General features: G+C 47.6%; 1 protein-coding gene across 1 annotated transcript in view; it reads left to right on the top strand.

The window, feature by feature from the left end:
* Nucleotides 1-27078, top strand: part of CSMD2 (CUB and Sushi multiple domains 2) — a 571373-nt gene that overhangs the window by 460734 nt on the left and 83561 nt on the right. Inside the window, 10 exon segments of the mRNA XM_069477647.1 lie at nt 3253-3366; nt 10040-10135; nt 12169-12372; nt 12756-12880; nt 13829-13925; nt 15011-15115; nt 19609-19727; nt 20242-20311; nt 22248-22364; nt 25337-25546. Of these exon segments, the coding sequence (XP_069333748.1) occupies nt 3253-3366; nt 10040-10135; nt 12169-12372; nt 12756-12880; nt 13829-13925; nt 15011-15115; nt 19609-19727; nt 20242-20311; nt 22248-22364; nt 25337-25546 (1257 nt within the window).

Genomic DNA, 27078 nt, shown 5'->3' with positions numbered 1-27078 from the left:
GGAAACAGCAGAACTGTGTCCCAAACAGAGCAGCCGAGTGCTGATGCTCTGAAGCAAGCTGCGGAATACATTCCTGACACAGAGGGAAGATGGGCACAAGTGGGCCCAGCCGGGACCAAGGAGGCAGAGCTGGTGAGAGAATGGCCAGGACAGAGGGAAGGCAAGGTGCCTTGGTGCTACCCAGCCCAGCCCCAGTCTGAATGGAGCTGCTGCAAACCCAGGCCTGTTGAGACCCAGGGGCAGGTGGCCAAGGAGCAGGAAGGAAGGAAGGAATGGGATGGAGGGAGATGGAGCCACGTCATTCTGGTGTCCCACCTGAGCACCAGAGCCTGGTCCAGGAGCTATAGGTAGGACAAACAAGAAAAAAGCAAGGAGCAGGCAAGTGCCCTGAGAAGAGAGAGAACCCTCCAGATTCTGAGAGACACAGGTGGAAAGAACCAGGCTCATTACCTGGTTGATGGTGGGGATATACAAGAGTCCTGCCAGCCCTGCAGGTTTCAAGAAGATCTTGAAAGGCAACCAGGGGACTGGCCTGGGCTGCTCTCTCCCTGGGTCTCCTCTTTATGGGAGGCCTAACGAGTATTTCTAAACACAGTTGGTGTTGGGTGTAGCAAAAGACATCAGTATGTCCTAATCATCTAGGCTGCTTGGGGCAGCCTACAGAGACCTGGCTGCTTATTCCCAAAATGGGATGGGCGAGCACAGGCCATGGCCTGATGCTTGAGTCGTTCCCCAGACATTCAGTAAGCACCTATCAGGGGCCACGAACTTGGCTAGGTCCTTTGGCTACAGAGATGAGCGAGGCATGTCCCTGCCCTCTGTAAATGCCCAGTCTCATCTTCACCCATAGCTCCAGCCATCAGTGCACCCACTCCTGCCCCAGCACCTGCACACTTACGTGCACATGCACACACTCCGCAACCTACTGACGTTGCAGGAGTTTTAGACATGCCGGATCACAGTTAGGAAAGTCCTGAAAGGTTGTCCAATCTGATCTGTTACCCAGAGCAGACTCCTTGATAGGTGGGCATGCAGTTTGTGTTTGAATTCCTCCAGTGGTGAGGAGCTCATGCCTTTGCAAGCAGCTGACCTTAAGGCTGGTCAGTGGCATTGAGCTGAAAGCTGCATGTGGACCCATCTGTCCCAAGCATCTTCTCTTTGCCAATGATGCTGAGCCCGGGGATGGGGGGCAGATTTTTCTCTCTGGGTCTGACTTGAGCCCCAGCACAGGTCTCAGCACTAGCATCATCTTCTCAGAGGTCTTTCTTTGATTCCCCATCTAAAGGGGCCTGCCTTGCCCCATAATTCTAGCCATATGCCCAGAACTTAACACGAACTGAAATTATCTTGTCTATTTGCTTAAGCATTTGGTTGAATTTCGGGGGAGGTTTTGACTGTCTCTTCCCACTAGAATGTACACTCTATGAATGCAGGGACCTGCTTGTCCTGTTCACCACTCAAGAGGAGAGGACGGAGATACCCCTGCCACCAGCCCTGACTCAGTACCCACTTTCAGGGTGCAGACATGTGCTCTTCCTCCTGCTCTTCTGCCCGTGATTTGAGAACTAAGAATCTTTCATTCCATTCACTACCGTATTCAACATTGCAAATGCTTTTTTATCAGGCAGTCAACTCCATGGCCTAAGTCCCTCTGTGCTCTGACATGTGCATGTGCACAAACACACAACACATACAGCATACAGATGTGCACACAACATACACATATACACACAACACATACAACACAGCACATGAACACACAACATACACAATGCATACAACATATGTAACACACAACACGTGTGCACACAGAACACATATACATGTGCAACACAACATATACAATGCACACACCTGTCCACGCAACATACATAACAAACAACATACATGCAAAATACGTACAACATATACACAACATATGTGAGTACACACAATGCATGTATATGCACCACACACAGTACACAGCATGCATAATACATAAAACGTGCACATACACATAACACACATGCAACATACAACATACACAACACATGTGAGCATGCACAACATATATAGCACACATATACACATAACATGCACACAACACAATACAACACATGTGACATAGCACATACATGTACACTTGACACGTGCAACATACATACATACACAGCACACATGTGAGCATACACAACACACAGCATGCATAACATATACAGCACACACAGCACACACATGTGCGTCCTACTTCCCACATGCTCAAGGCTCTGAGGCAAAATGGAGAAGAGTCTGCCCTGGCTCTTGCCCTCAGATGCGCCAGGCCAACTGGGAGACCGGTGCAGGCAAAATGACCCGGGGTCTGGCAGCTAGCTGAATGGGAGCTGTGCCCGCTGTGGCCCAGAGTGACCCCAGCCCATGATGCAGCAGGAACTGGCAGGGAGGGGAGGGCTGAGAAACCCCCTTGCAATGCATAGCTGGTGGCCTGAATACCCATCAAATGGCCAGGCCCTTAGATCTTGTCTGACTGGGGACTCATAAGGGCTGTGGCCACTGGCTTCTCAGACCCCTGCCCCACATGAGCTGAGTGGCCCTTGGGAACTCTCTTAACCTCTGAGCCTCAGATTCTTATCTACAAAATATGGATAATATCCGGAAGAGTCATGGTCAAAGAAAATGACGTACATAGCAAGCATGGTACCTGGCACCCAGTAGGTGCTTAATCAATGTCATTTTCCCTCTTCCCTGTGGACTTTGCCAGAGGCAGATGAGGGGAGCTGTGTGCCTGTTCCAGAGACAGTTGCTCCCCCCCAGGAGGAGGCTGCTTCTTGCCACCCCCATTCCGCTTAGCTGTGGGACAGCCATGTCCAGGGGCTACCCTGTTCTGCTGCACCTTTGAAGAAAAAGCAAGGGACAATGGGGGGTCCTGAGATCACATGGAAAATGGGGCATGGTACCGAAAGCCCTTTCATGGGCTTATTCCTGGGAAAGAACTAGGTTAACTCAGTGCCACCTCCACCGGCCGGACCTTTGGGTGCAGTCCTCACTCGATGTGTCAGCCCAGGCCTTCCCAGGTCCCCCTCCCTGTGCTAGGGTGTCCTGCCAGTGTGGGAAGCGGCCAGTAGAAAGGCTCAGTAAGCAACACGAACCAACAACTTCCTCTTGGTGGCCCTCGTCCTGGCCTGGGGCCCCCAGACCCGCTGTCCCCTCTGCTCGCCCCCAGCATGCCTGCCCGGTCTTGCACGCTGAGATCTCTGCACCGTGTCTCCCCCACAGTGGTGTTTGGCCAGTTCGCCTTCTTCCACACGGCCCTCAACGACGTGGTGGAGGTGCACGACGGCCACAGCCAGCACTCTCGGCTGCTCAGCTCCCTCTCGGGCTCCCACACAGGTACCCAGGGCTCGGCCAGCATGGGGACGGTGGCGGGCTGGGGGCACCGTGGCTGGTTAAAACGAAGGAGGCTCTGGAAGCACAACGACGTGTCCCCAGGTGGAACCACACAGCTCCGTGTGTGTCATGCCCTGGTGCTGTCTCTACAACGCAGCAGCCAGCTCCTGGGAGCGTAGCAGGGGGCTTCACCCAAGCTGTGTCCACAGCGCCCCCAAGTGGTGTAGCAGCATTCTCCTGTTGGTGTATCAGACCCCCAATTTTTATTCTAATTATAAATATACTGCATTGTCATTGTAGAAAACTTAGGGACAAAACTAAATAACCTACATAGAGAATTAAAATAAAGAGCCACAGATAAGATGTAATGTATTTCCTTCTAGTCTATCTACTTAAACCTAATCTTTTACATATTTTATTGAACATACCAATATACATATTTTTACTGAAATATTCACTACAAGCTTTACCTGTCATTTTTTTCTCCTAGAATAGGATTTTAAATGCTGCATAGTAGTCTCTCACATAGTTATTTAAAATTTATGTAATGAATTCCCTATTACTGAACATTTAGATTGTTTTTAATTTCTCACTCTTATGGTTAGTAATTCAATGTGTTAGACATGTATCTTCATACACATCTGTGACCTTAGAATATCTAGAAGTAGAATTGCCAAGTTAAAGGATATGTGAGATATTTAAGGCCTCTAATACAGATTGTCAAGTGTCCCTCTGGAAAGATCTTGTCACTTTGTTCACCAACGATGAGTAAGAGGGCATGTTTTATTCTCACAAAAACCAGGTAATTAAAAAAACAAAAGCGTCATCAGTTTGAAAAGTAAAAATGGTATCTCATTTTCTGATTTTGCTTTTTTTATTACAGCTAGGTTAGCCTTTTTATAAATGTTTATTGGCCTATGCATTTTTTATTTGTGAATTTATTTGTGAATTTATGTCAATTTTTTTATTAGCATTTATTTTCTTATTTATTGAATAGAGGTCCATATTATTATAGACTGTATTTGTTATATGCTATAAAAAGGCTTCCCTTCCAGTTTGTCATTTGCTATATAATTTTCTTCAGGGTGCTTTAATGTTAGAAAATGTAAATTTCCCATGATATCAAATTTATCAATGTTTTCTTTTATAGTTTTCTCCTTGGCTTTTGTGCTGATCAAATAAATAATCCTCTGTGTTTTATTTTACTTCTTAGTTTCATCATATTGCTGTAATACCTTTAGAATTTATTTTGATTTTTTAGTCGATGTAGGGAATCTAATCATATTCTTTCAAATATAGTTAACCAGTTGTCCTAGCAGAATTTTCAAAATGCCAGATTTACATATACTAAATTTTTATGAAGTTAAGGGTCTGTTCCTAGACTTTTTATCCATTTCCTCTAAGGGTCTAGTTTTTGTTTTGGTTTGGTTTGGTTTGGTTTTTTTGCCTTCTTTCCTTTCTTGAAAGAGTCTGTTTATTCTTGTATAAGTTTTAATTGTTGTAACACTATAGCAGTGTTTACTATTATAATAATTTTAAATGTATGGCACCAGAAGTCCCCAAAGTCGTTCTTTGTTTTGAATTTTTTATTGGCTATTCATGCTTAGTTTTGCCTCCAAATAAAATTTAGAATCATTTTGTCAGGTTAAAAACATTGCATCAAAATTTTGACTACGATTTCATAAAACACATAGATTAAATTGGGGAGAACTCAGATCTTTATAACATTAACTCTTTTTGCCATCCAAGAACATGGTATGTCTCTCTGTTTATTTATCTGTCATAGCCTTTGGTAAGGTGCTATAATTTTCATGTAGGCAGTATTCCTTTTTTAACTTTATTCCTAGATATTTCATGGAGATTTTTGTTGCTGCTGTAAATGGGTCTTTTTCCCCCTGTTATATTTTCTAACTGGGCTTTGCTAGTATATTCAAAGACTGGCATTCTTGGCATATTCATTTTATAAAGTCATTGGACTCTTTATAATGGTGCTAACACTGCCAACTCATTCTCCTGACTCCTCCAGGCAAGAAGCAATACCATCTGAAAATAAATTTGTCTCATTATTTTATCTCCTCCTTTTCAGTGGTTTTTCTTTTATTTTCTTCCATGGTTATTGGTCTATTCAGGTACATTACTTTAATATAGACGTTGACATTTTATCTATTGTAAAAAAATCATTTTATAATTTCTTTTAAATTTAGCAAAATAGTTTATGTAGTACACTATGATGTTTAATCTCCTTTGTATTGGTGGTTTGATCCCTGCCTTTATTTATCCTCCCAAATGCTGCCTTCATAGTCCCGTTTTTTCTCTGCATCAGGTGGTTTGTGGTTGTTTGTTTGTTTGTTTGTTTGTTTAAATTTTGATTGCCCCAATTTATCCATTCTTGTCTATTCTTCTATGGAGTTTGTTGTTATTTTCTGATTAACCTCTGCCTTTATTTCATAATTTCCTTTCTCCTTTTTTCTTCAGATTATTTTTTCCTTCTTGTTCTAAGTTCTTGATTTGAAAGCTATGTTCCTTATTTTCTCCGTGTAATAAAGGCATGTTTATAGTAATATATTCACCTCTAAGCATAGTTTTGGCTTCATGCCATAAACTTTGATATGTACTATTTTCATCATCATTACTTTCTAAATAGCCCATAATAACACGTGTTGTTTTAATCTTTTTGCCTAAGAGTTGGTTAAGAATGTCTCTTCTTTTCCCTCAAGGACACAGATTTTGTTCTTGTTGCATTAAACTTTTGCATTAATTTCTCATTTTATTGCCACGTGGTTGGAGAATATGACCTGTACCATTTCTATTATACTTAGGGGGCTACATGAGATTCTCTCAGTAGCCAAGGACATTTATTTTAATTCCCTAAGTATCTGGGAAGAATGTGTGTTCCCTGCAGGGTCGAGAGGCAGGACTGCAAGTTGAGGCTGGCAGTCACACTAGCTGGACTCCAAGCTTAGCTCTCCTACTTGCTGGCGAGGTGACTCCAGGCACAATACCTGATCTCTCTGAGCTTCAGTTTCCTAATCTGTAAAATGGAAAGAGTGAAAGTTCTACCTCCTAGAGTTATTGTTACAAGTGAGTTTATTAACAACATTAGATCAGTCTAACTCAATTTTGTTATTCAAATCCATATATCAGTGATTCTCAGTGAAATGATTTTTTGATACCACCAGCCCAAACATACACACCCAACCAAGAGTATAAATCAGGATCTCCCGGGGTAGGATGCTTTTTCAAAATCTCTTGATAGGTAGGTAGGTGATAGAGATATATAGATATAAGTATAGATATAAGAAGTATAGCTGTAATCCTAGCACTCTGGGAGGCTGAGGCAGGAGGATCACTAGAGGTCAGGAGTTTAAGACCAGCCTGAGCAAGAGCGAGACCCTGTCTCTACTAAAAATAGAAAAATTAGCCAGGTGTGGTAGCGCATGCCTATAGTCCCAGCTACTTGAGAGGCTGAGGCAAGAGGATCACTTGAGCCCAGGAATTTAAGAATTTAAGGTTGCTGTGAGCTAGATGACATCATGGCACTCTAGCCCAGGCAACAGAGTGAGACTCTGTCTCAAAAAAAAAAAAAGAAAGAAAGAAAGAAAAAGATAGTTATAAGTATCACTTCCTGGCCTTTTGGCTAAGATCAAGTGTAAATAGATATAAGTATAGCTGTAGATATAGACATATAAGAATAGGTAAAGGACCTACAGGAAAAGAGACAGGTATACATTTAGGACCTAGAGATATAAATGTGGATGTAGAATAGGTATAGACATGGACCAATAGACAGGACCAATAGAAACAGAAAGAAATGTAGATAGATAGATGGAGGTATAAGAGCTACAGATACCAATATCAATATACTCAGACAGTGAGTCTCTCTTTCCTCATCTGGACAAACACTGATCGTGAGCAATGGGTACTAATGAGAATGAACTGTGTCCATGTCCCTGTCCCTGAGGTGTATTGGGGGAAAAAAGCTTAATGACCACTACTCAGTAATCTTTACATTTTCCTATTTGATACATCAAAGACTGAGAATGTTGCATTAAAATATTTCCCACCACAATTGTGATATTTTGTTGTCTTGTGTTTCTAACAATTTTTGTGTCTGTGTTTGCCTGATAGATCTCCCATTTTCTCCAAGAGTGTTTTTCTTTTCATTGGAAGTTTACTGATATACTTTACAAGCAAAATATTTGCTCTGATATCTGTCATCTTGTTTTGTTCTTTCTGGGGTTTTGTTTGTGCTGTTTTGGTTTTGCTTCCTCATTTTTCCATTTATACCTGACTCATCTCAGATTTCTAATTTTTTAGGTGTATTTGGACTTTTATATTAATATTATTAGTAATTAGTTTTAAATTATGGAATTCTTCCCCAAGAACAAGTTTTTACATTTGCATTTCGTTTTGTTACCTCATTAACAATAGTTATTTTAACTTTCCTGGTTATATTTATCCCTGCTAGTTCTTAAATTCCCTACTTTAGGTTTGGTGGTTTTTTGGTTTTTTTAACCATGGCTTATAACTGCAGTACTTTCTGTCACCTTGCATGTACGAAAACGCCTGCCTTTTGACACATCATATAAATGACAACTTGATTGCAAATCAAATTATGGGTCACAAACTTCATCTTTCAAACTGCAGTAAATGTTCTGCTATAGTCCAACATTTAATCATACAGACAAATTGGGGTCCAGCCTGATTCTTTGTCCTTGTAAGTAACCTATGCTTTTCTGTCTGTATGATTTTCATATTCTTTCTTTCTTTTTAAAATTAAAAAGTCCTCTAGGATGTGTTGTGGTGGAAGTCTCTTTTCACTAATTAGATCTGGCACTTGGCAAATTTTACTTCAGTCTGAACCCAAAGTCTTAGGAAAGGTATCTTCTTTCTTAAATTATTTTTTCTCGAACTTCAATGTCTCTGTCTTCTCTCTCTCTGGAATTCTTGATATGTGCATATTGGATTTTTTTCATCTATCTTCCATGTTGCTTGTCATTTCTCTCATTATTTTAATCTCTTTATCCTTTTCCTGTGGATTCTGGGAGAATTTCCCAAATTTCATCTCCATTTCACTCTTTCATTTCTGTGAAATCCAGCTGCCCTGTGCCAGCATTTCTCATTTCTTTGTAGCTTTTATTAATCCCAGATCCTTCTTCCTCTGACTTCACAGGCGCAGTGCTAGATTTAATCTTGTGACAACCATGACTGAAACTCTTCTGAGACTTTTTCCTGTTCTTTGTCGTAATTCTCATAAAAATATTTGCTTTGACTTCTCAGAGCGGTCTCCTTCCTTAGAACTGAAATCCTCTCGTATGTCCAGTGAGTTTACCATGTGCTTTCCCGTGGAGCGGGAGGCCTGTGTGTGTCCAGGACCAAAGCTAACGTGGGTTCTGTGAGAGATCACGGGGTCCCAATCTCCCTCTGTCAGGCTAAATGACGTGCGGATGGAGAAGTGAGGCTTCACTCTGCTCACATCCACTGGGAGGAGGCGCTGGCGATGGCGGTTATCATGAAGAGAGGCTTTGTCTTCCTGAGTTTCTTTTTGCTTTGGCAGCCAGAAGTTAGCTGGGCAGTGACTCCCAGCCAGGCTCAGCCCTCCGGGTCACATGTAAACCTAAGTGTGCTTTGAAAAAGGCTCTTTGCTCCTGTGGTCAGTAGCATCACACGGGCTTTCTGGAAGCACTAGTGGGGACCTCCCAGGGGCTCCTTGGTGGGTCCCTGCACCAGCCCTCACTGTAGTGGAGATGTAGTCTGGCTCTCTGTGACCCCGACTTCCCTTCTGAGAGTGGGCTTGCAGCCCTTCTCAGGGGTCCTGAGAAGCAGCATGCAGAGTGGCCATGCCACTGCCTCCACCTTCCGGGCTTCCCCCAGGAAGGTGACCATACTCCACGGCTGCGGGTGCACTTGGGGCTATCTGTCCCCTGGGCCACCTATACCACACCAAGCAGAAGATGTGCCTTCATCTTCTGCTACAAAGGCTGTCTGCCTCCCCCAGCTTCCTGTGCCCATGCAGGTTTTCCCCCAATTTGTGTGGCATTGGTTGGGTAACAGGACATCCTGGTTTGCCTGGGACAGTCCCAGTTTCCATTTGGTTGTCCCAGCATAATTATTAATGGCATTTCCTTTGACTCTCAAGTGTCCTAGTATGAGCAATGAATTATATAATAGCTCTGTTATTGATCATTTCGAGGGGTGGAAGGGGGCGTGGTCTGGGAAAGGCCAGCTGCTCTCAGATGATCACTTGACCCTTTTTCCCAGAAGCCAGTGCCTTTTTTTTTTTTTTTAATCAGACTGATGTCAGTTCTCCAAGTAAACCACTGAGTCAGCTTGGTAACGGTCACTATCTCCATTCCTGTGGCCCAATATTTAGCAACTCTCTTCTCTCTAGCTGGCCATTTAATCTTTCTGAACCTCCCTTTCTTGCTCTATTACATGAGGGTGCTGAGCCCTGTCATGCCAACTTCACCGTGACCACTGGTCAAGCCAAGGCCATGAGTGCAAAAGCTTTCTATAAACGTTAAACTGTAAGCAGTAAAAATGTGAGGTTTTATTTCAGGAAGGCCTAGAATGTGGAAGGGATTGCTGCATGGGGTATTGGCAGCCCCCGCTTCCTGGCTGGGCCAGACTGCTGGGCTCATGGTCTTCCTCTCCTTCTCACCCCTTATCTCGCCAGGAGAATCGCTGCCCTTGGCCACCTCCAATCAAGTTCTCATTAAGTTCAGTGCCAAAGGCCAAGTCCCAGCCAGAGGTTTCCACTTTGTCTACCAAGGTATGCAGGACGTGGACGCCAGAGGGGGAAAGGCGATCTCTGTTCTCAGTGACCAAGGAAACAGGGATCTTTGACCCCTAGTCTGAGCCTCTTTCTCAGGGTGCTTGGGGGAAGTTACTGGATTGTGGGGCAATTTCCTGAAATTCTGTTGAATTTTATATATTCGCTAACCCAACAGACATTTCTTAGACCAAGCTCTATGTCGAATGAGGAAGGAAATCAGACATGGGAAACTAATTTCTTCCTCCCCCTCCTACACCGCCAGGGAATGGTGTGGTCCAGATGGCACTGGGGACACCAGCCCAAGCTCTTCCCTAGACTCCCGCCCATGGGCTTGGTTTTGTCTGCAAAACACAGTACAAGGGTGGGGCAAATACAGGCTTTGACGTGAGGTGGACATAGATCTGAAGCCCAGCCCCCACCTTCTAGCTGGGCACAAGGTACTTCAGGTCTCTGAGCCCCAGTTTGCTCACCTATAAAATGAGGATAATAATATACCTCACTGATAGGATTAAAGAAGAGTTCATGAAATAGCTGGTACTAAGGAGCTCATCAGTGTTAGTTCTCTTTCTTACTGGCCCAGAAAGGCAAAGTTTGGAGCACACTGGCTTTCACTGGCAGGCCCAACCTTCCCTCGTCCAAGAGAACATTCACTTTTGTATGGCCCAGGATCTAAGCATGGTCCTGTTCATTTTGCTCTGCCCAGGATGACCTGCATTTCCTATGTGGAGTAGTCCTGCCATAGGTGCAGGGGAAGCCCACTCACAGCCCCAGGGGTAGTCCTCCCATAGGCGAAGGGGTAGTCCTCTCACAGTTGTAGGGGTAATCCTCCCATATGTGCAGGGGTAGTCCTGCCATAGACCCAGGGGTAGTCTTCCCACAGATATAGGAGTAGTCCTCCCATAGGTGCAGGGGTAGTCTTCCCACAGATGTAGGAGTAGTCCTCCCATAGGTGCAGGGGTAGTCCTCCCATAGGTGCAGGGGTAGTCCTCCCATAGGTGCAGGGGTAGTCCTGCCATAGGTGCAAGGGTAGTCCTCCCATAGATGTAGGGGTAGTCCTCCCATAGGTGCAGGGGTAGTCCTGCCATAGGTGCAAGGGTAGTCCTCCCATAGGTGCAGCGGTAGTCCTCCCATAGATGTAGGGGTAGTCCTCCCATAGGCGCAGGAGTAGTCCTCCCATAGGTGCAGGGGTAGTCCTCCCATAGGTGCAAGGGTAGTCCTCCCATAGGTGCAGCGGTAGTCCTCCCATAGGCGCAGGAGTAGTCCTCCCATAGGTGCAGGGGTAGTCCTCCCACAGATGTAGGGGTAGTCCTCCCGTAGGTGCAGGGCTAGTCCTGCCATAGGTGCAAGGGTAGTCCCCCCAAAAATGTAGGGGTAGTCCTCCCATAGCTGCAGGGGTAGTCCTCCCATAGGTGCAGGGGTAGTCCTCCCATAGCTGCAGGGGTAGTCCTCCCATAGATGTAGGGGTAGTCCTCCCATAGGCGCAGGAGTAGTCCTCCCATAGGTGCAGGGGTGGTCCTCCCACAGATGTAGGGGTGGTCCTCCCACAGGGGATGCCATCCCTGGAGCCGGGGCTGAAGGGTCCCATCCACCACTGTGGGCAGGGGAAGAGAAGACTCAGGTCATGGAAGGCAGGGCTCCAGGAAGGATCTTAGGGCACATGGGGAGGACAAGCCAGAGGCGGGGTGAAGGCACTGAAAGTGGAGGAGGAAGGGCAGTTCGTTCTCTAGTCGGGAACTGTGGGACCCCGATCAGTGAGGGGCATCACTGGGAAGGCAAAGAACAAAACTGGGCCTAGAATCTGGGCCAGGGGCTCACACTGCCTCATGTAGTCTCCAGCAGCTGTGCTGTGACACTGGGTGTCCAAGCGTGTCTCAGTAAAACAGGCCTCGTCCTAGACAGTCCCCACCTCTGACCTGGGAGCCTCTCAGGGTCCCATCCAGGCTGTCTTTGTTCCAGTCCCGTGTGTGTCCATCCCGGGACCAGGTTCTAGAGGGATGAGGCCTGCCCCTCAGTGCCCTTGTCCCCCACAGCGGTGCCCCGAACCAGCGCCACGCAGTGCAGCTCTGTGCCGGAACCCCGCTATGGCAAGAGGCTGGGCAGTGACTTCTCGGTGGGGGCCATCGTCCGCTTCGAATGCAACTCCGGCTATGCCCTGCAGGGGTCCCCAGAAATCGAGTGTCTCCCCGTGCCTGGGGCCCTGGCCCAGTGGAACGTCTCCGCACCCACGTGTGTGGGTGAGTGCCTGGACAGCGGGGCTGGGAAGGGGCCTGGGGGTCAGAAGATAGTCCTTTCTCCCCGGGGGAGGCAGCAAGTCCCAGCAGGTGCCCCAGGGCACACGGTAGCCCCTTCCCCCAGCGTAACCTAAACAGGAGTCCTGTCCAGGCCAAAGCGCCAGTCCTGCGGGCTGGTGTGAAGACAGCCATGGGTCCTGGGACAGGGACACATGTGAAGGGAGGAACTGGGGGTCCAGGTCCCTGAGGGGGGCAAAAAACAGAACGAGAAGGCGGGGCTTGGGCACCAAGGAAGAAGCCCCACAGGCAGGGGTCACCAGCAGAGGCGGGGCCCGGGGGAGCAGTCTGCTTGGGGAACCTCTGACCACCGCTGCCTCCCCTCCCAGTGCCGTGTGGCGGCAACCTCACGGAGCGCAGGGGCACCATCCTGTCCCCCGGCTTCCCAGAGCCGTACCTGAACAGCCTCAACTGCGTGTGGAAGATCATGGTCCCCGAAGGCGCTGGCATCCAGGTAGGGGCCTGGTCGTACGGGCGGCCACCCAGAGGTGCTGGCCGTTGCCAAGCCCTGAGCTGGGGTGAGCCTAGCGAAGACACAGCCCTGTTCCTGCCAAAGAGGCCGGGTCCAAGTGTGGAGGTGTGGCCCACACACAGAAAAACACAGCAGCTCACGGGCCCCAGGAGCCTCAGGGCCATGAGAAGAGAGACAGGAAACTCAGGAAGGAGAGGTGGCACTGGCTCAGGCCAGCCAGGAAGGCCAAAGAAAGAATGGCCTGCAGCTGGGATCTAAAGATTGGGGAGAACTCGTACATGTATCTCAAATGGCTTGAGAGATTTTTCTTAAGGTTGTGGGGCAGGAGTGAACCACCAAGCACGGCTGCAGCGTGGGGCACTACCAGGCACACACCTCGGGCACCATACTGGCAGCCCGAGCTGTAGAAGGTGAACTGGGGCGTAACTGGTGCCCAGTGGTAGGAGCCCAGTGGAGGGAGGCCCCAGCCTTGGTGCTGAGGCAGGTGCCTGTGAGGCCAGCAGAGAGACAACAAGCTGGGACCCCAACTGACAGGTCTGGGCAGGGGTGGGTAACGGGCTCCCTGCTGCAGAATGTCTGATACAGTCAGGGCAGGGAACTGGGGAATTCAAGGAACGTTCCAGACATGACGAGAAAGCCAGTCGGACCAAATTCCCACTTCCTGGGATTTCTTTCTGTCATTCTCTACCTTGTAAAGTTTCCCACCATCTTATAATCACTTATTTCACATCTGTCTTCTCCGGACAATGAATTCCTTGGAGTAGAGGCTGCATCGCTTTGCTCGAAGGGCCTAGCACAGGGTCAGGCCCGGAGCAGGTGCTCGGCAAGTTGAATTAACTGTGGGAAGGGAGGGGACTGGGGAGAAGGGGTGAGGGAGGAAGGAAGGGACGCAGGCTGCCTGACCAACAGTGCCATCCTGCTGCCTCCCAGATTCAGGTCATCAGTTTTGTCACGGAGCAGAACTGGGACTCCCTGGAAGTGTTTGACGGTGCAGATAACACTGTAACCATGCTGGGGAGTTTCTCAGGTAAGGTGGCTTCCAATCCAGAGGGTCGTGGTAGACACTGTTGTCATCGTCATTGAGATATAATTCACATACCATAAAATTCACCATTTTAAAGTGGACACTTCAGTGGTTTTTAGTATATTCACCAGGTTCTACAGCCCTTACTAATATCTCATCCCAGAACATTTTGATCACCCCAGAAAGAAACCAGGTACCCACTTTCACTCACTCTCCACCCCACCTGCCCTCCACACCCCAGCCTCCAGTAACCACTAATCTACTATTTCTGTGGGTTTGCCTATTTCAGGCATTTCATATAAATGGAATCATACAATATGTAGCCTTAGCATGATGTTTTCAAAGTTCACCAAGGTGTAGTATGCATCAGCACTTCATGATGTGGCTACACCATATTGTGTTTATCCACTCATCAGTCAATGGGTCATTTCCACTTTTGTACTACTGGGATTGATGTTGCTATGAACATTCATGCACAAGTTTCTGTGTGAGCATGTGTTGTCAGTTCTCTTGGGTATATACCTAAGAATGGAATTCCTGGGTCATATGGTCATTCCATGTTTAACTTTTTGAGGAACTGCCAAATGGTTTTCCAAAGTGGGTACATCATTTTCCATTGCCATGGCGGACTTCTGATGGAGCATGGCGCATGTTTCAGATCTTAAAAGAGCTGAATCTTTGAAGCCCAGAACTCTAGGCTACCAAGGTATAAAGAGGAGTCATGTGCCCCAGAAAAACTGTCCATGGTGCTGGATTGTTCAGAGAATAATACATGCCACAGTCTTTCTGAAGGTGGCTGGGAGGGGAGCAAACTCAAAGTCCGCCTGAGAAGGAGCTCACTGTCCCGCAGGCACACAGCTCTGCCACTGCTCATCTTGTGGGAAGTGCTTTGGGGTCTCTCTTCCCTTGGCCATTGGAGACCTAGCCCTCTGAGGGGTGCTAATTTGTCATTTAGTGAGTTTGATAATTGGGGATGTTTGGAGGCTTTGGGAGCAGAATGTCAGCAGATGGCAAAAGCAAGAGGAACAGGGAGGAGTGTAGGGGCATTAAGGAGCTAAAGCTCAATGACCCTGGTGTTCTTGCCCTAGGAACAACTGTGCCTGCCCTTCTGAACAGCACCTCCAACCAGCTCTACCTTCACTTCTACTCAGACATCAGCGTGTCTGCAGCCGGCTTCCACTTGGAGTACAAAAGTAAGAATCTGGGGTCCTGGCTGTGTACGGTGTTCAGGGTGAAGCTAAGAGTTACCAAGTCACCACTCTGAGCTAATATTGGGGCTGTGTATTCTCCATCCCACTTAACCCTGACCACAAACCTAGGTGAGGACGCTGAAGCAGAGAGAAGATCTGAAACCTCCTCAAGGCTGCAAAGCAGAGCTGGGTTCCCACCCAGATGTCTGTTACTCAAAAACCTATGTTCTTGCCCGGTGTCCACACCTGGAGTGGGAAGGGGACTTGGTCACTTCCCTAAGCCCCAGTATACAATTTAGGATATAAGAAGATGGAGGTGCTTTCCTCCCCTAATCCTAAAAACTGGCCTCTCTAACCTCTAGTTCTGGGATGCATTTATCTTTGGAGTTCCTCCTGTCATTGGATACTTCACTCCTCTTCTTCCTGATTTCTCTCTGCAAGCTCTAACCCTTACTCCCTGGCTTCCAGCACCCCTAAGTGCTCACCACTGAATACTCTGAACAGAAAAGTTGTGGATGGGTCTTCTGGGGAGACTGCTTGCATCCTGGGACTGCCTGCCCCCATCCCTTTTCCCCACTGGGTACAGGAAGGAGTAGGCAGGCAGCAGCATTTGTTCCACATTTTTTTAGCAAATACTTATTGAGTATTTACAATGCACCAGGTGCGATGCTGGGTTTTGCCAGGATTGGGTAATATAAAGATGAGTCCATCCCCTCGTGGTCCTCCAGAAAGAGGCAGACACGTAGACAGAGAAGGCGTCACAGCATTGCAGCTGCTCCCATGGATGTGTCTTGATGGTAGAGCAGTGGTTCAAAGGAGAGAATGGTCACTTCTACCTGGGGCAGGTGGAGATACAAGTGCCATGAAGGAACATTGAGTGCCCTCAATGTGCCAAGTCCTGTGTTGGGTGCCCACAGAACAAAGAGGAATAAGGCAAAGTCTCTGCCTTTAAAAGCACAAGGTCTAGGAGGAGAAAAAGACATGGGAAATAGTCATTTTAGTGTGGTCTGAGATGCTCAGGAAGTACAGAGGAAGGGAGCTAAACCTAGCCAGGTAAGGCCTTACAGAAGGGAATGCCAGAGTTAGTTTTGGGATGAGAAGTAAGAAATGCAGGAAGGCATGGCTGGCTTGACCACCCATGACAGCATGGGCCCGTGAAGACGGAAGGCCCAGCTGGTGCTAGGTGCCTGATTGGTCAGCACCATCTGGGTCTCTAAAATGAAAGAACTTTATCTAGGTGCTTGGGGAGGATTAGCTGGATCCCAGGAAGCTCATCACCTGAACGGACTGCCATGTGCACCTGGCAAGAAAGACCTAGGACAGCCAAAAGCAAAATCCTGAGGGGCAGAGAGTAGGACAGGGACGCTTGGGACTTCCTACCTGCAGATGTCTAAAGCTTCACTCACCTGGTAAAGTCCCCTGGGTTTCTTGAATAAGTCACATTTTTCCTTTTTCCCTCTCCTCTCTGTTTTTTCCAGTTTTATTTCTCTATCCAATATTTTAATTGGAGTCCTTAAGTGTTCCTTAGACTCTTCTCTGTTCTTTCTTCTTACAAAGATACATTTCCTTCCTAAATCGCTCTGTCATTCTACTGCTTCATTCCCAGGAAGAATTCACCTCTTCTCGGTTTTCTTTGTCCAAGGGAACTGGCAGTTTTCTCAGTAGCTGACACTTCCCATGTGCTGCCCACACATGGTGGGAAGAGCTAGGAGGGAAACGGAGGTCCTCATTGGTATTTGGAGACTGGAATTCCTGGGAGCCAGGACCCCGTGGTTACATTTTGTCCTGCAAGATAATCTACAAAGAGGGCACGGAGGTGGGAGAGTTAACTCTGTTGTAGAGGCAAATGGTTTTGAAGGGTACTGAAAAGTCACATCAACGGCTGTGATTCATATTTAATGTTTATTTAATTGAAATGGAAATGGAGCAATATGCTTTCAAAAGTAATAAATTACATATGATAAAAAATTTTTTCTTTTGTTGTAGCATGGCTTAAATAAAATCAAGCTGTGCAGTGTAAGAGAAATTAGAATGGGCTTTTCTCCATCTGCCTCCTTTGTTCTCTCTCTGGCCTCATCTCTCTCCCCATTTCATTTTTCCTCCTACCACACTCTTTTGTCCTTGCTGTGTCCCTTTCTCTCTCTGCCGCTCCTTCTTCTGTCCACTGCCTTTCCAGTAAGTGGGTCTCTAGTGGCTAAGTTGTGACCACCCCTCTAAACGCTGAGTTGGTTCTACTTGGCATGCAGGAGAGAGAGAGACAAAATGACAAAATTAAGTGCTTCAAAGTACTTTGATGATTGTTTTAATGCTTGTCTTTGGGGTCTTTTGTCTCAGCTGCTGAGATTTTTGGCAAGGCCAAAACAGCCTTGATTTCCAAACATCATATCCACATCTTAAAAGCACGTGTAGGCCAGAAACTGCCTGGGAAGAGCAGGAGGGGATCTCTAGGGTGATAATAATATTCTGCAGTGTTGGTAGGGGTGTGGGTTACACAGGTGCGAGCTCAAATCTTGGCACATGTGCACTCACAGTTGTGTCGATTATAACATGGACATGTATGATTTGTGCATTTTGCCATATGTAAATTTCCCTGAGAAGGAAACAAAAGCACATGTAGTTGTCAGAGTCTCATCTCAGTGTGGCATGAGGACCCATCACCTGCTGCACAAGAAGGTGGGCTGGGGGCTGGGAGCCTCAGCTGACCAGTCCTTCCCTGTTCCTTTTCTACGAGCCCCTGGCTCGCTTCAGGCACTGGGTACACATGGGTTTCTCAGGGAGCCTGTATCCTCCAAGGGAGTCACGAGGAGGGCTGAGGCTGCCATCTCACAAGCTCCCAGGGCCATGCTGGTGCCCAAGGTCAGACCCAAACCCACAGTCCACCCTCCTCTCCTTTCTGTGGCCCGTGGTAAGGAGGACCATTTGGGAGTTGGTGGAGAACTCAGTTTGCAGCTATCCTGTGCCTGCCCCTGAGTCTTGCTGCCCTCGCCCCTAGAGAGATGCCCTGAAAGCCCAGTCCAGCAACACACACAAACTTGCTTAGTGCATCCAAAGCACCTGCACCTGTAGGTGGGCTCCTGCGAGGCACAGGAGAGGCAGGAAGCCCCCAGCCGGGAGATGCTACACTCCCGCTTGCTGTGTGGGAGGCAGCCAGGAGGGGATTGAAAGCAGAAAGAGGGTGATTTCAGGAGGGGGATGCAGGCAGAGCAGGGGCAGGTGAGCTTATGTGGCCTCAGGGTTTGGCCTTCATTTGAACGGACCTGGGGTCAGGCTGGGCTTGGTCTGAATCCCAGCTCTGTGGCTTACTAGGGGCATGTTCCTGGGCCTCTCTCAGCTTGTGTCCCATCTGTAAAACGGGATGTCAAGACCTGCTTGAAGGGTAGGAGGGGACGTGTGTGACTCACTGGCCCCCACTCTGCTCATGGGAGGTGCTCAGTGAGTGCTGCCCCCGTGAGGAAGGTGTGGGAGGCAGGGAGGGGGAGGAGGAGGAAGGTCAGGGTGGGTGTTCTAGCAAAGCACTGTCTACCAAGCAGGGCATAGAATAAGGAATAAATGAATGTAATTGAATTTGAAGAGTCAAGAAAGGAGAGTGAGGGAGGACTTGAGAGTCCACAGAGGTGACCTTGAAGAGAGACCAGGCCAAGATGGTGAATCAGGTCCTAGATGTCAGGATGAGAAGGTTGGATCCACGTAACGGGCCATGGGGACCAGCTTCACATTGCTGAGCAAGGCAGTCCTGTGATCCAAGGAGAGATTTTAAGGAACCCAAGTTGTCTATGAGTACAGGGCAGTTGGGAAGTGAGTGGCTCTGGGTGGTGACGAGAGGGGGCCTGTTACAGGGGACAATGCTAAGTGAGGCCAGAGCTGACCATGGCAGACTAAGTGTGAGTGGCCACCACTGCCGCTCCCAGAAAGGGGCTGGCCTGACCTTGAAAACACAACTGGAGAAGTAAAGCAGTGGAGAGTCTTATCCACTAGCAAACGTGCCCCAGGACAGTCTGCCCAGAGCGTAGGACTCTGGCTTAACCCCAAGCGTTGCTTAGATGCCTCTTTCCTATAACTGCTCTCCTTCCTTCTGACCTTTCTTCTGCCTCTCCCCATGTCTCAGCCCATAGAAACTGTCTCCCTAGGGTAAGGAAGACAGAGGGAAGTCAGGAGTAGGAGGCAGGAGCCCATGCAGAAAGGTCTGCGGGTTTACAGGACTGGGGAGCTCCCTAGCTCGGAGCTCAGTGGGAGGGCATGGCAGCCAGAGTCCGTGGGATGACACCCTCCTGCCCCAAGGAGCTTTGGCCTGTTGAGCCTCTGTGCCATGTAAACATTCCGTTTTTCCCCGTGTGCTGTAAGGTGAAGAGGGCTGGGAAGCACCAGCCCAGAGGCTGAGAGAAAGCACAGATTGGAGGCACTGCTTCTCCTCCTGCTGCCAGCATCACCCAGCCTACCATGGCGCTGGTCTGCTGGGCTGGCCCGTTCTCCTTTCCAACTGTCTCTGTCTTGTCTAGCGGTGGGCCTGAGCAGTTGTCCGGAACCTGCTGTGCCCAGCAACGGGGTGAAGACTGGCGAGCGCTACTTGGTGAACGATGTGGTCTCTTTCCAGTGTGAGCCGGGATACGCCCTCCAGGTACCTCCCTTTGACACCAGGACAGGAGATAGACGTCCCCTGGGATGAGGTTGGCCAACCTTGCACCGCCAGAGTACAGTCACCAAAGAACAGGGAGCAGCCGCCAGTTCTCTTGGGGACCATTACTCCCTCCTGGAGCTGTTCATGCAAAAGACAAACTCTGCTGACTTTAACAATTTGGCATCAGCCAGACTCCAACGTGTTCCTGCAAAGTTGGGTTTGAGTCGGCTTGGGAAAATCTAATTTCCCTTTGAAGGCCATCAGAGAATTTAGTAATTAAAGGAACCTCACAGGGAAACCTCTAGTAATGAGAATTCTTTAGTAATGGTTGTTAATAATTGTCCTTCCCCCAAGTCTCTCTCCCTCTGCCTTACCGCCATCCCACGGTGGATCTGTGTGTCTTTGCGTATCTTGTCCCTTAACGTGAGGCCCCTGAACAAGCTCCCTGCTCTGGGTTGCACGTGCAGCTGCGTGAGGCACCTACCTAGCCCACCCCTCTTCCTGATTCCTCCAGGGCCACGCCCACATCTCCTGCATGCCCGGAACCGTGCGACGCTGGAACTACCCTCCTCCACTCTGTATTGGTAAGAGAGCCCAGACTTCACAGTTCATGCAAATCCATTTCCTCCCAGGGATTTGAGTTCAGGGGCATATCGTCGAGTTGGAGTTCAAACCAGAAGAATGTTTCTTATTCCAGGTTTGTCCCAAGTCAGTAGTTCTAGACTGATGTTTTTATGATCTCCAACTCTCATTTAAGGCTGCCATGACTTTTGGAAACTTCTGCCCAGCAAATAAAAAATTACGGGACATTTACTCATTTGAAAACATGATGATGACCTTTCTAATTCCCCATGGCTTATCTCCAGACTCCAAATGAAACTTCTGGGCACTTTGGGCTTACCACTATGACTTTTTGTGAGACAGATAGATCCACTAATAAAGAAATGCCAAGGGTTACACGTGAAAGAAGGACATAGCTCAGTTTTGTTTCTTACTGTGTGCTAAAGCAGTGATGGGTGAGGAGATCAACAGATAGAAGAAAAGACATGGTCTCCCTCCTTGGGGGCTTCTGGTCAGGGTAGACAAGGGGGAAAGGAATGTTTGTTGAGCATCTACTATATGCTAGGCGGGGGCTCCATGTTTCCTCAGATACCTTCAAAGGGGGTATCAATTACCCTCCATTTGCAAATAGGAAATCTGAGTCCTTTAGGATTAAGAAGAAAGTGGCAGCATCAGGAATAGAAACCTCAGGTTCTCTAGGTGCCCAGGTGACAGTAAAGTGCCCTAAGGCTGACCTTGGGGTACGGAGTGAGGGGAGGCAAGAGAGTGTCCCTTGGGCACAAAGGCATTTTCCTTCTGTGATTTCACCAGGATGCAGGGCCCGGTCATCTGCAGAGCAGGTCAGAAATGTGTTGGGTCAGCACAAGGCACTTCCCCCCATTATACGACAGAGACCTTGCCAAGGTCTTCGTATTAACAGCAGCTGCTGTCCACCGGGGCTTTATCACGCCTGCCAGTCCTGTCCCACGTGAAGCGTGGTCCTTTCGTAACAACCCTGCTAGATAAGTGCTGTAGCTAGCTCCATTTTACAGTTGGGGGAAACTGAGGTTTGGAGGGTTTTAGAACTTGCCCAAGGTCCAATAGGAAGTAAAGATGAGATTGCGACCCAGGCGGTCAAGGCCAGAGCCTGCTCTGCACTGTTTTCTGGTCCGTTTGCCGAGCCACCCTTTCCCTGGAAAGCGCTTGCCTGGACCTGCACTTCCTCTTCTCCGCTCCTTTCTCTGGGCCTCCGTGGCTGGCTAACCCCTTTCCAATCACATGACCTCTTCCTACTAAGATACAAAGCAAAGAATTGATGACGACTGACCAGGCTGCAGTGGTGCCCCAGTCCTGTATCCTCAGATGACCCTGAAATCACCTTGATTGGCATTCCAAATGTCCCCAAACCCTCAGGTCACTCTCATGGTTGGTTCCCATGGAATGCTCATCACAGTCACTTTTCCGAGGGGGCCGGTGGTGAGCCTCACCTGCTGACCACCCTGCCACCCTGCCCCATATAATATGTATTTGTAAAGAGTCCAGCACGGTGCCCGGCCCAGGGTGGGAGGGGATGTATGCTAGGCCCCTTCTTTTGTCCCTTTTCTGCCATCACGGAAGAGCATGTTAGGCAGTGAGGAGAGGGAGCCCTGGGGGATGGTCGGACTTGGCACAGACCACTTTCACTTTTCCTGCGTGTCCTCACTAAGGGGACTAACCTGTGAAGGGCATGCTCAAGCTCAAGAGTCCGTAACATGGGTTTATAGACTCCTAGGCAGTTCTAGGATGTACTTCCCTTCCTGAACCTCCATACTCAATTTTGCCCATGTGTGCATTTTTTAGGGGGATTCCTTTGGCTTCTCAAAGGGATTTATGAGTTATGAAAGGGTAAAATCTGCTGCTCTAAGGGAGCTTCCAAATGTTGGCATGGCCCTGTACCCATCTTGATGTTGTCCTAACCCCTGTCCTGTATCCTTGTCACAGCACAGTGTGGAGGAACAGTGGAAGAGATGGAGGGGGTGATCCTGAGCCCGGGCTTCCCAGGCAACTACCCCAGTAACATGGACTGCGCCTGGACGATAGCACTGCCCGTGGGCTTTGGTAAGTGTCCTCGACCCCCGGAGGAGACAGGGGCTTCACACCTAGGCCTCTGAGCATAAAACAACTATCTGCCGAAATCTCTCTGCATAACCTTGGCCCAGTTAGTTTAGCGCTCTGCCTCTTGGTTTTCTGGTCTGTTGACATCTTGTACAGGCAAGAAGCTTGATTAGGAACGGCAGAAATGAAAGTATGGGAGGGGTAGAATCTTAGGAGTTTCCATTATTATGGTTTGAGTAATGAACTAAGATCCAGGAATGTGGAATGAGTAATTACTCAGGGATGGTTAGAAAAGAAAAAAAAATGTGTTTTACAAGAGACTGGACCTCAAGTTGTGCTTTAAACTCCAATATCCAATTTATCATACTAATTAAATTGAGCCAAAGCCAATAGGAAATTGAGTTTGCATTCTTCATGCATACATTCTAGCTGGCCCAGAGATGGGGAAGGGTTTTTTTTTTCTTTTGGTGGAGTGTGTCAGGCATGGGAGGTTGTCGGGGGCTGGAGGACATTGATGTGGATACAGAATTAAATTGCTGGTGATCCAGGTGTTGTGCACTGGGAATATAATTTAACCCAAAATATGTATGTTGAAGTGATAAAGACTTTGTGCTGATGTGGAACGGATGGCTTGTGCACATACGTACATCTTGCACAAGTCACTGCTCTGCTTCTAGGAAAGAAATGTCCCGAGGGGATTATTTCTGCACAGGCCTGGGAGGGCCCAGTCTGGGAGCCTCAGAAACGAAGATCACCCATTTCATCCTTTATTATTCAGCCTGGAGTGTGTCTTCTGATTAGAGAGGGGGCTTTCGGGAGAAGGCAGTCTAACTGGCCTTCTAAATCTGTTTGAATGGGAGGAGAGAGGTTGGGGACCCTCTGAAGGACGGAGTCTTCTATTCGGTACCGTCTTCTGAAGGGAAGTGGGTGCAAAGTGATGACAACTTTGGCAGCCTTGGGAGACTCTAGATTTTGAGACGCTGAGGAAAGAGGATCTGGGAGACCCTATGTCTCTGCATCAAGCCTTGGGGCAGAAGAACCTGGGGTGCTAGAAGGTGGGGAGGCGGAAACATCCAAAGGCAAACGGAAGTTTAAATAAGATGACTGTTTTCTGTAAGTCCTTATGTTCAGCCCCCAGAGAGCTCAATCTGTAAGTTGCAGGTGCTTATCCGGGCTTTGGGGAGTAAGTCTACTGCAGGGTCCAGCCGCAGAGGCCAAGATCCCTTGCTTTCAAGTTAATGTTGGATTCCAACCCAGTCCCTAATATGGCACCTGGTTTCAGTGTGTACAGAGCCACCGCATCGACATGTTTCTGCCACTAGATGTCGGTCACAGTCCAGTTCTCTCCGCGCAGCTCCTTTCAGAAATTGTGCAATCCTTAAAGAGCCCCTTTGAAGGGCGTGCAGTCCACAGTGTTCTTGTGTAAGGGGATGACGCCCGGGCGGGGGAGCGCAGAGCATGGGCTCCACAGATTGTTTGTACAAAGATGCTTGCTGACTGCAAAATTATCTGGAATTTGGAAACAGGCTGCATGTTTATTAGTAGGGAAGTGAGTTGTGTGGTCAGATAATTCCTAAGATGAAATTAATTAACATGTAGTTAAAATGAATGAACTGTATTTTTGTATATTAACATAGATAAACCTCAAAAAACACAATAGCATATAAAAAATAATGTATATACAGTATAATATCATTTATATAAATGTTTAAAGCACACAAACCCAGATATATTTAGGAATCTAAAACAGCGAACTGGAAGGATATTTTCCAAAATCATATAGTGGCTGCTTCTGTGGAAGGATGGAGAGGATTGGAACATGCCAAGAGACAAAGGGGCTTCAACACTAAATGTCAGATCTTTCTTGTATTCTTTAAATCACCAGATGCAAAAAAAAAAATACACATATGTGCTCATTCTGAGCTCATTAGAAAGTACACATGAGCAAATTTTTAAAATGAAGACCATCTGTAATCCCATCATGCAGAGATAATCACTGATGGCTTAGTCCTCCACCCTTGGAGTGTAATTCTCATGAATGAAGACAGGACTTGCTTGATCCTGTTCACCCCGTATGATGTCTAGCACAGCCCCGCTGCATGGCAGATGTTCAGTAAATATTGCTAGCAAATGAGTGAATATTCTTCCTTGTTTTTAATACAAAAATTAGAATTGTATACTGCATACCATTTTGCTCTCTGATTTTCACAATTAACAATACATTGTGGGCATTTCCCTATGCTCAGCAAATATATTTCTTCAATAACATTTTCCATAGTAATCTAATTTTGAAAAATCTTATCAGCAAATGTATATTCATATTCCCACCTCCATTCTCCAAAGAGTATATTAATATGTACATTAATGGCTTAATTAGATTCATTTAACCTGTCGGGTTGCTAGGAGATCTTTATTCATCCACTAAGAGCCCAAAGTGTAAACTTCATGTGGTCTCCTAATGCAACAGGTGGGATATTATATGCTTCTAAGCCTTATATTTCTGAGTTATCTTAAGGTTTCTAGAAAACAGCTTTATTGAAGGTCACGTCTTTGAATTAAGTAGGGCGGGTGTTATTTTAAAGTAAAAAGTTGATTTTTATACTGATATTAGACATATACTGATATTAGATAGAATACTGATACTTTATACTGATATTAGACATATGAATCACAAATTAAAACAAGTGCTGACTCTGAACCTTGTTTTTATTAAAATAAAATGGACTCTAATGGAGCTCTGAAATGACTAATGCCTTTGCTTTTGAATTAATAATATATTCTTAAGTTCAATCCTGTCTGAAGGCAAGAGACTTGGCTGGACCAACACCTCCCAAAGTGTGTTCTGGGAGCTGGGACTGGGTGGGAAGCCAGCTGCGGGGACTCGTGGGCTCTGGCAGGAGATGCTTTCATGTTGCGGCACCCTTGAGGCGGGACTGTGTTGCTCTGGGCACTGTCTGCCTCTGTCTTGCTCCCAGGAGCTCACATCCAGTTCCTGAACTTCTCCACCGAGCCCAACCATGACTTCATAGAAATCCGGAACGGGCCCTACGAGACCAGCCGCATGATGGGAAGATTCAGTGGGAGCGAGCTCCCGGGCTCCCTGCTGTCCACGTCCCACGAGACCACCGTGTATTTCCACAGTGACCACTCCCAGAACCGGCCAGGGTTCAAGCTGGAGTATCAGGGTAAGGACAAGGAGTGCCGCGTTAGTGCCTCTGCCCATCCCCACCCCTCACCCCCATCTGCACACCTCCCCACCCTGCCCTGTGGGGAAGACAGAATGCCAGAAGGGGTGGGGTGGGCGGCAGGCCCGTCCACGGAGGCTTCTCTTCCGTGACAGATGTCTCTGGCCCCCGAGGCTATCTCATCCCGTGTGACAGCCTCCGTTCTCCCACAACATTTTCCAGAGTGGCAGGCCTCACAGCACCCTGTGAGGTTCCACCTCTGTCCAGACCTGACAGCCAACAGCTTTCCCTGGGCAAGCGGCCCATCTGTTCTTTCTAAGGCATGCCCCAGTGTCCGGCCGGCCACTTCCCCTCGGGCTTGATAGACTGAATTAACTCACTCTGGATCCTTCTCCGTGTGTCAGGCCTGATTACTCTCAGCAAAGCTCTTCCTATGACAGGACAGAGGATTCCAGCTACAGTCCTAACAGCATCCCCTCAGCCTTGCACAGTGAGACAGGGTTTTACGATGTGAGACCTAACCCCACTCACTGTGGCTGTACCTTCCAAGGTGTAATCCCGTGGCAGGCCTCACTCCGCTTAGCACTTTCTCTGGAAAGAGCCCCATCCACTACAACTCAGGCTTCCCCTGTGTAATGGGCCTAACATCGCCTGTGGGTATGAAGATTGTGCCCAACCTGTGCAGCTGTACGTGGCGAGCCATCTTTTCTCCCTCAGATGCTTCCCTGTTGTGCCTTACTGAACCACTGGTTCTAAATCCTTTCCCAGATTCTTCCATTTTTTTATATTTTTAGATTTTTTTTCCAATATTAATACATGATTATAAAAAAATTAAAACATGCTGGGCCAGTGACTCACACCTGTAATTCTAGCACTTTGTGAAGCTGAGGGAGGAGGATTACTTGAGACCAGGAGTTCGAGACCAGCCTGGGCAACATAGTGAGACCCTATCTCTATAAAAACAATTTTTTAAAAAAATTAGCCAGGTGCAGTGGTGCACCTGTAGTCCCAGCTATGTGGGAGGCTGAGGCAGGAGGATCCCTTGAGCTCCAACGTAGTGAGATCCTATCTCTAAAAAAAAAAAAAGTAAAACATTACAGGCAAGGCCAAAGCTTCAAAGCTTTCTTTGTCTACAGCCTCTAAACCCATGATAATTCCCCAGAAATAACCACTGTTGTTTTGGTGTGACTTTTCCAGACCTTTTCTTATGCCTCAACATACATGTATTATATGTACCTGTGAAAACTCTGTAATGTTTTACAAAATTTTTTGGCCATGTTTTCTATATAAATAGTACCATACTATGTGCAATTTTCTGAGACTTGGCTTTTTCGTGCCAGGAATAATAGGGCATGGAACTCCTCCGTTGTCAGAGGGGAACACTGAGCAAGGATTAGGTGTGTCATTTAAGAAAAGCCTTAGATGGGGTGGGTGCAGTTGGACCAGTTCTCCAGAGGACTCTTCCTCACAGTGCTCTCGGTTCTATCTCAGGGAACATGTCAGTGGGTGTGACTGGGCTTGTCACCTCAGGG

This window comes from Eulemur rufifrons, chromosome 8 (genome assembly GCF_041146395.1).
Source record: "Eulemur rufifrons isolate Redbay chromosome 8, OSU_ERuf_1, whole genome shotgun sequence".
NCBI lineage: Eukaryota > Metazoa > Chordata > Mammalia > Primates > Lemuridae > Eulemur > Eulemur rufifrons.
This window is presented reverse-complemented; position numbering and strand designations above follow the sequence as displayed.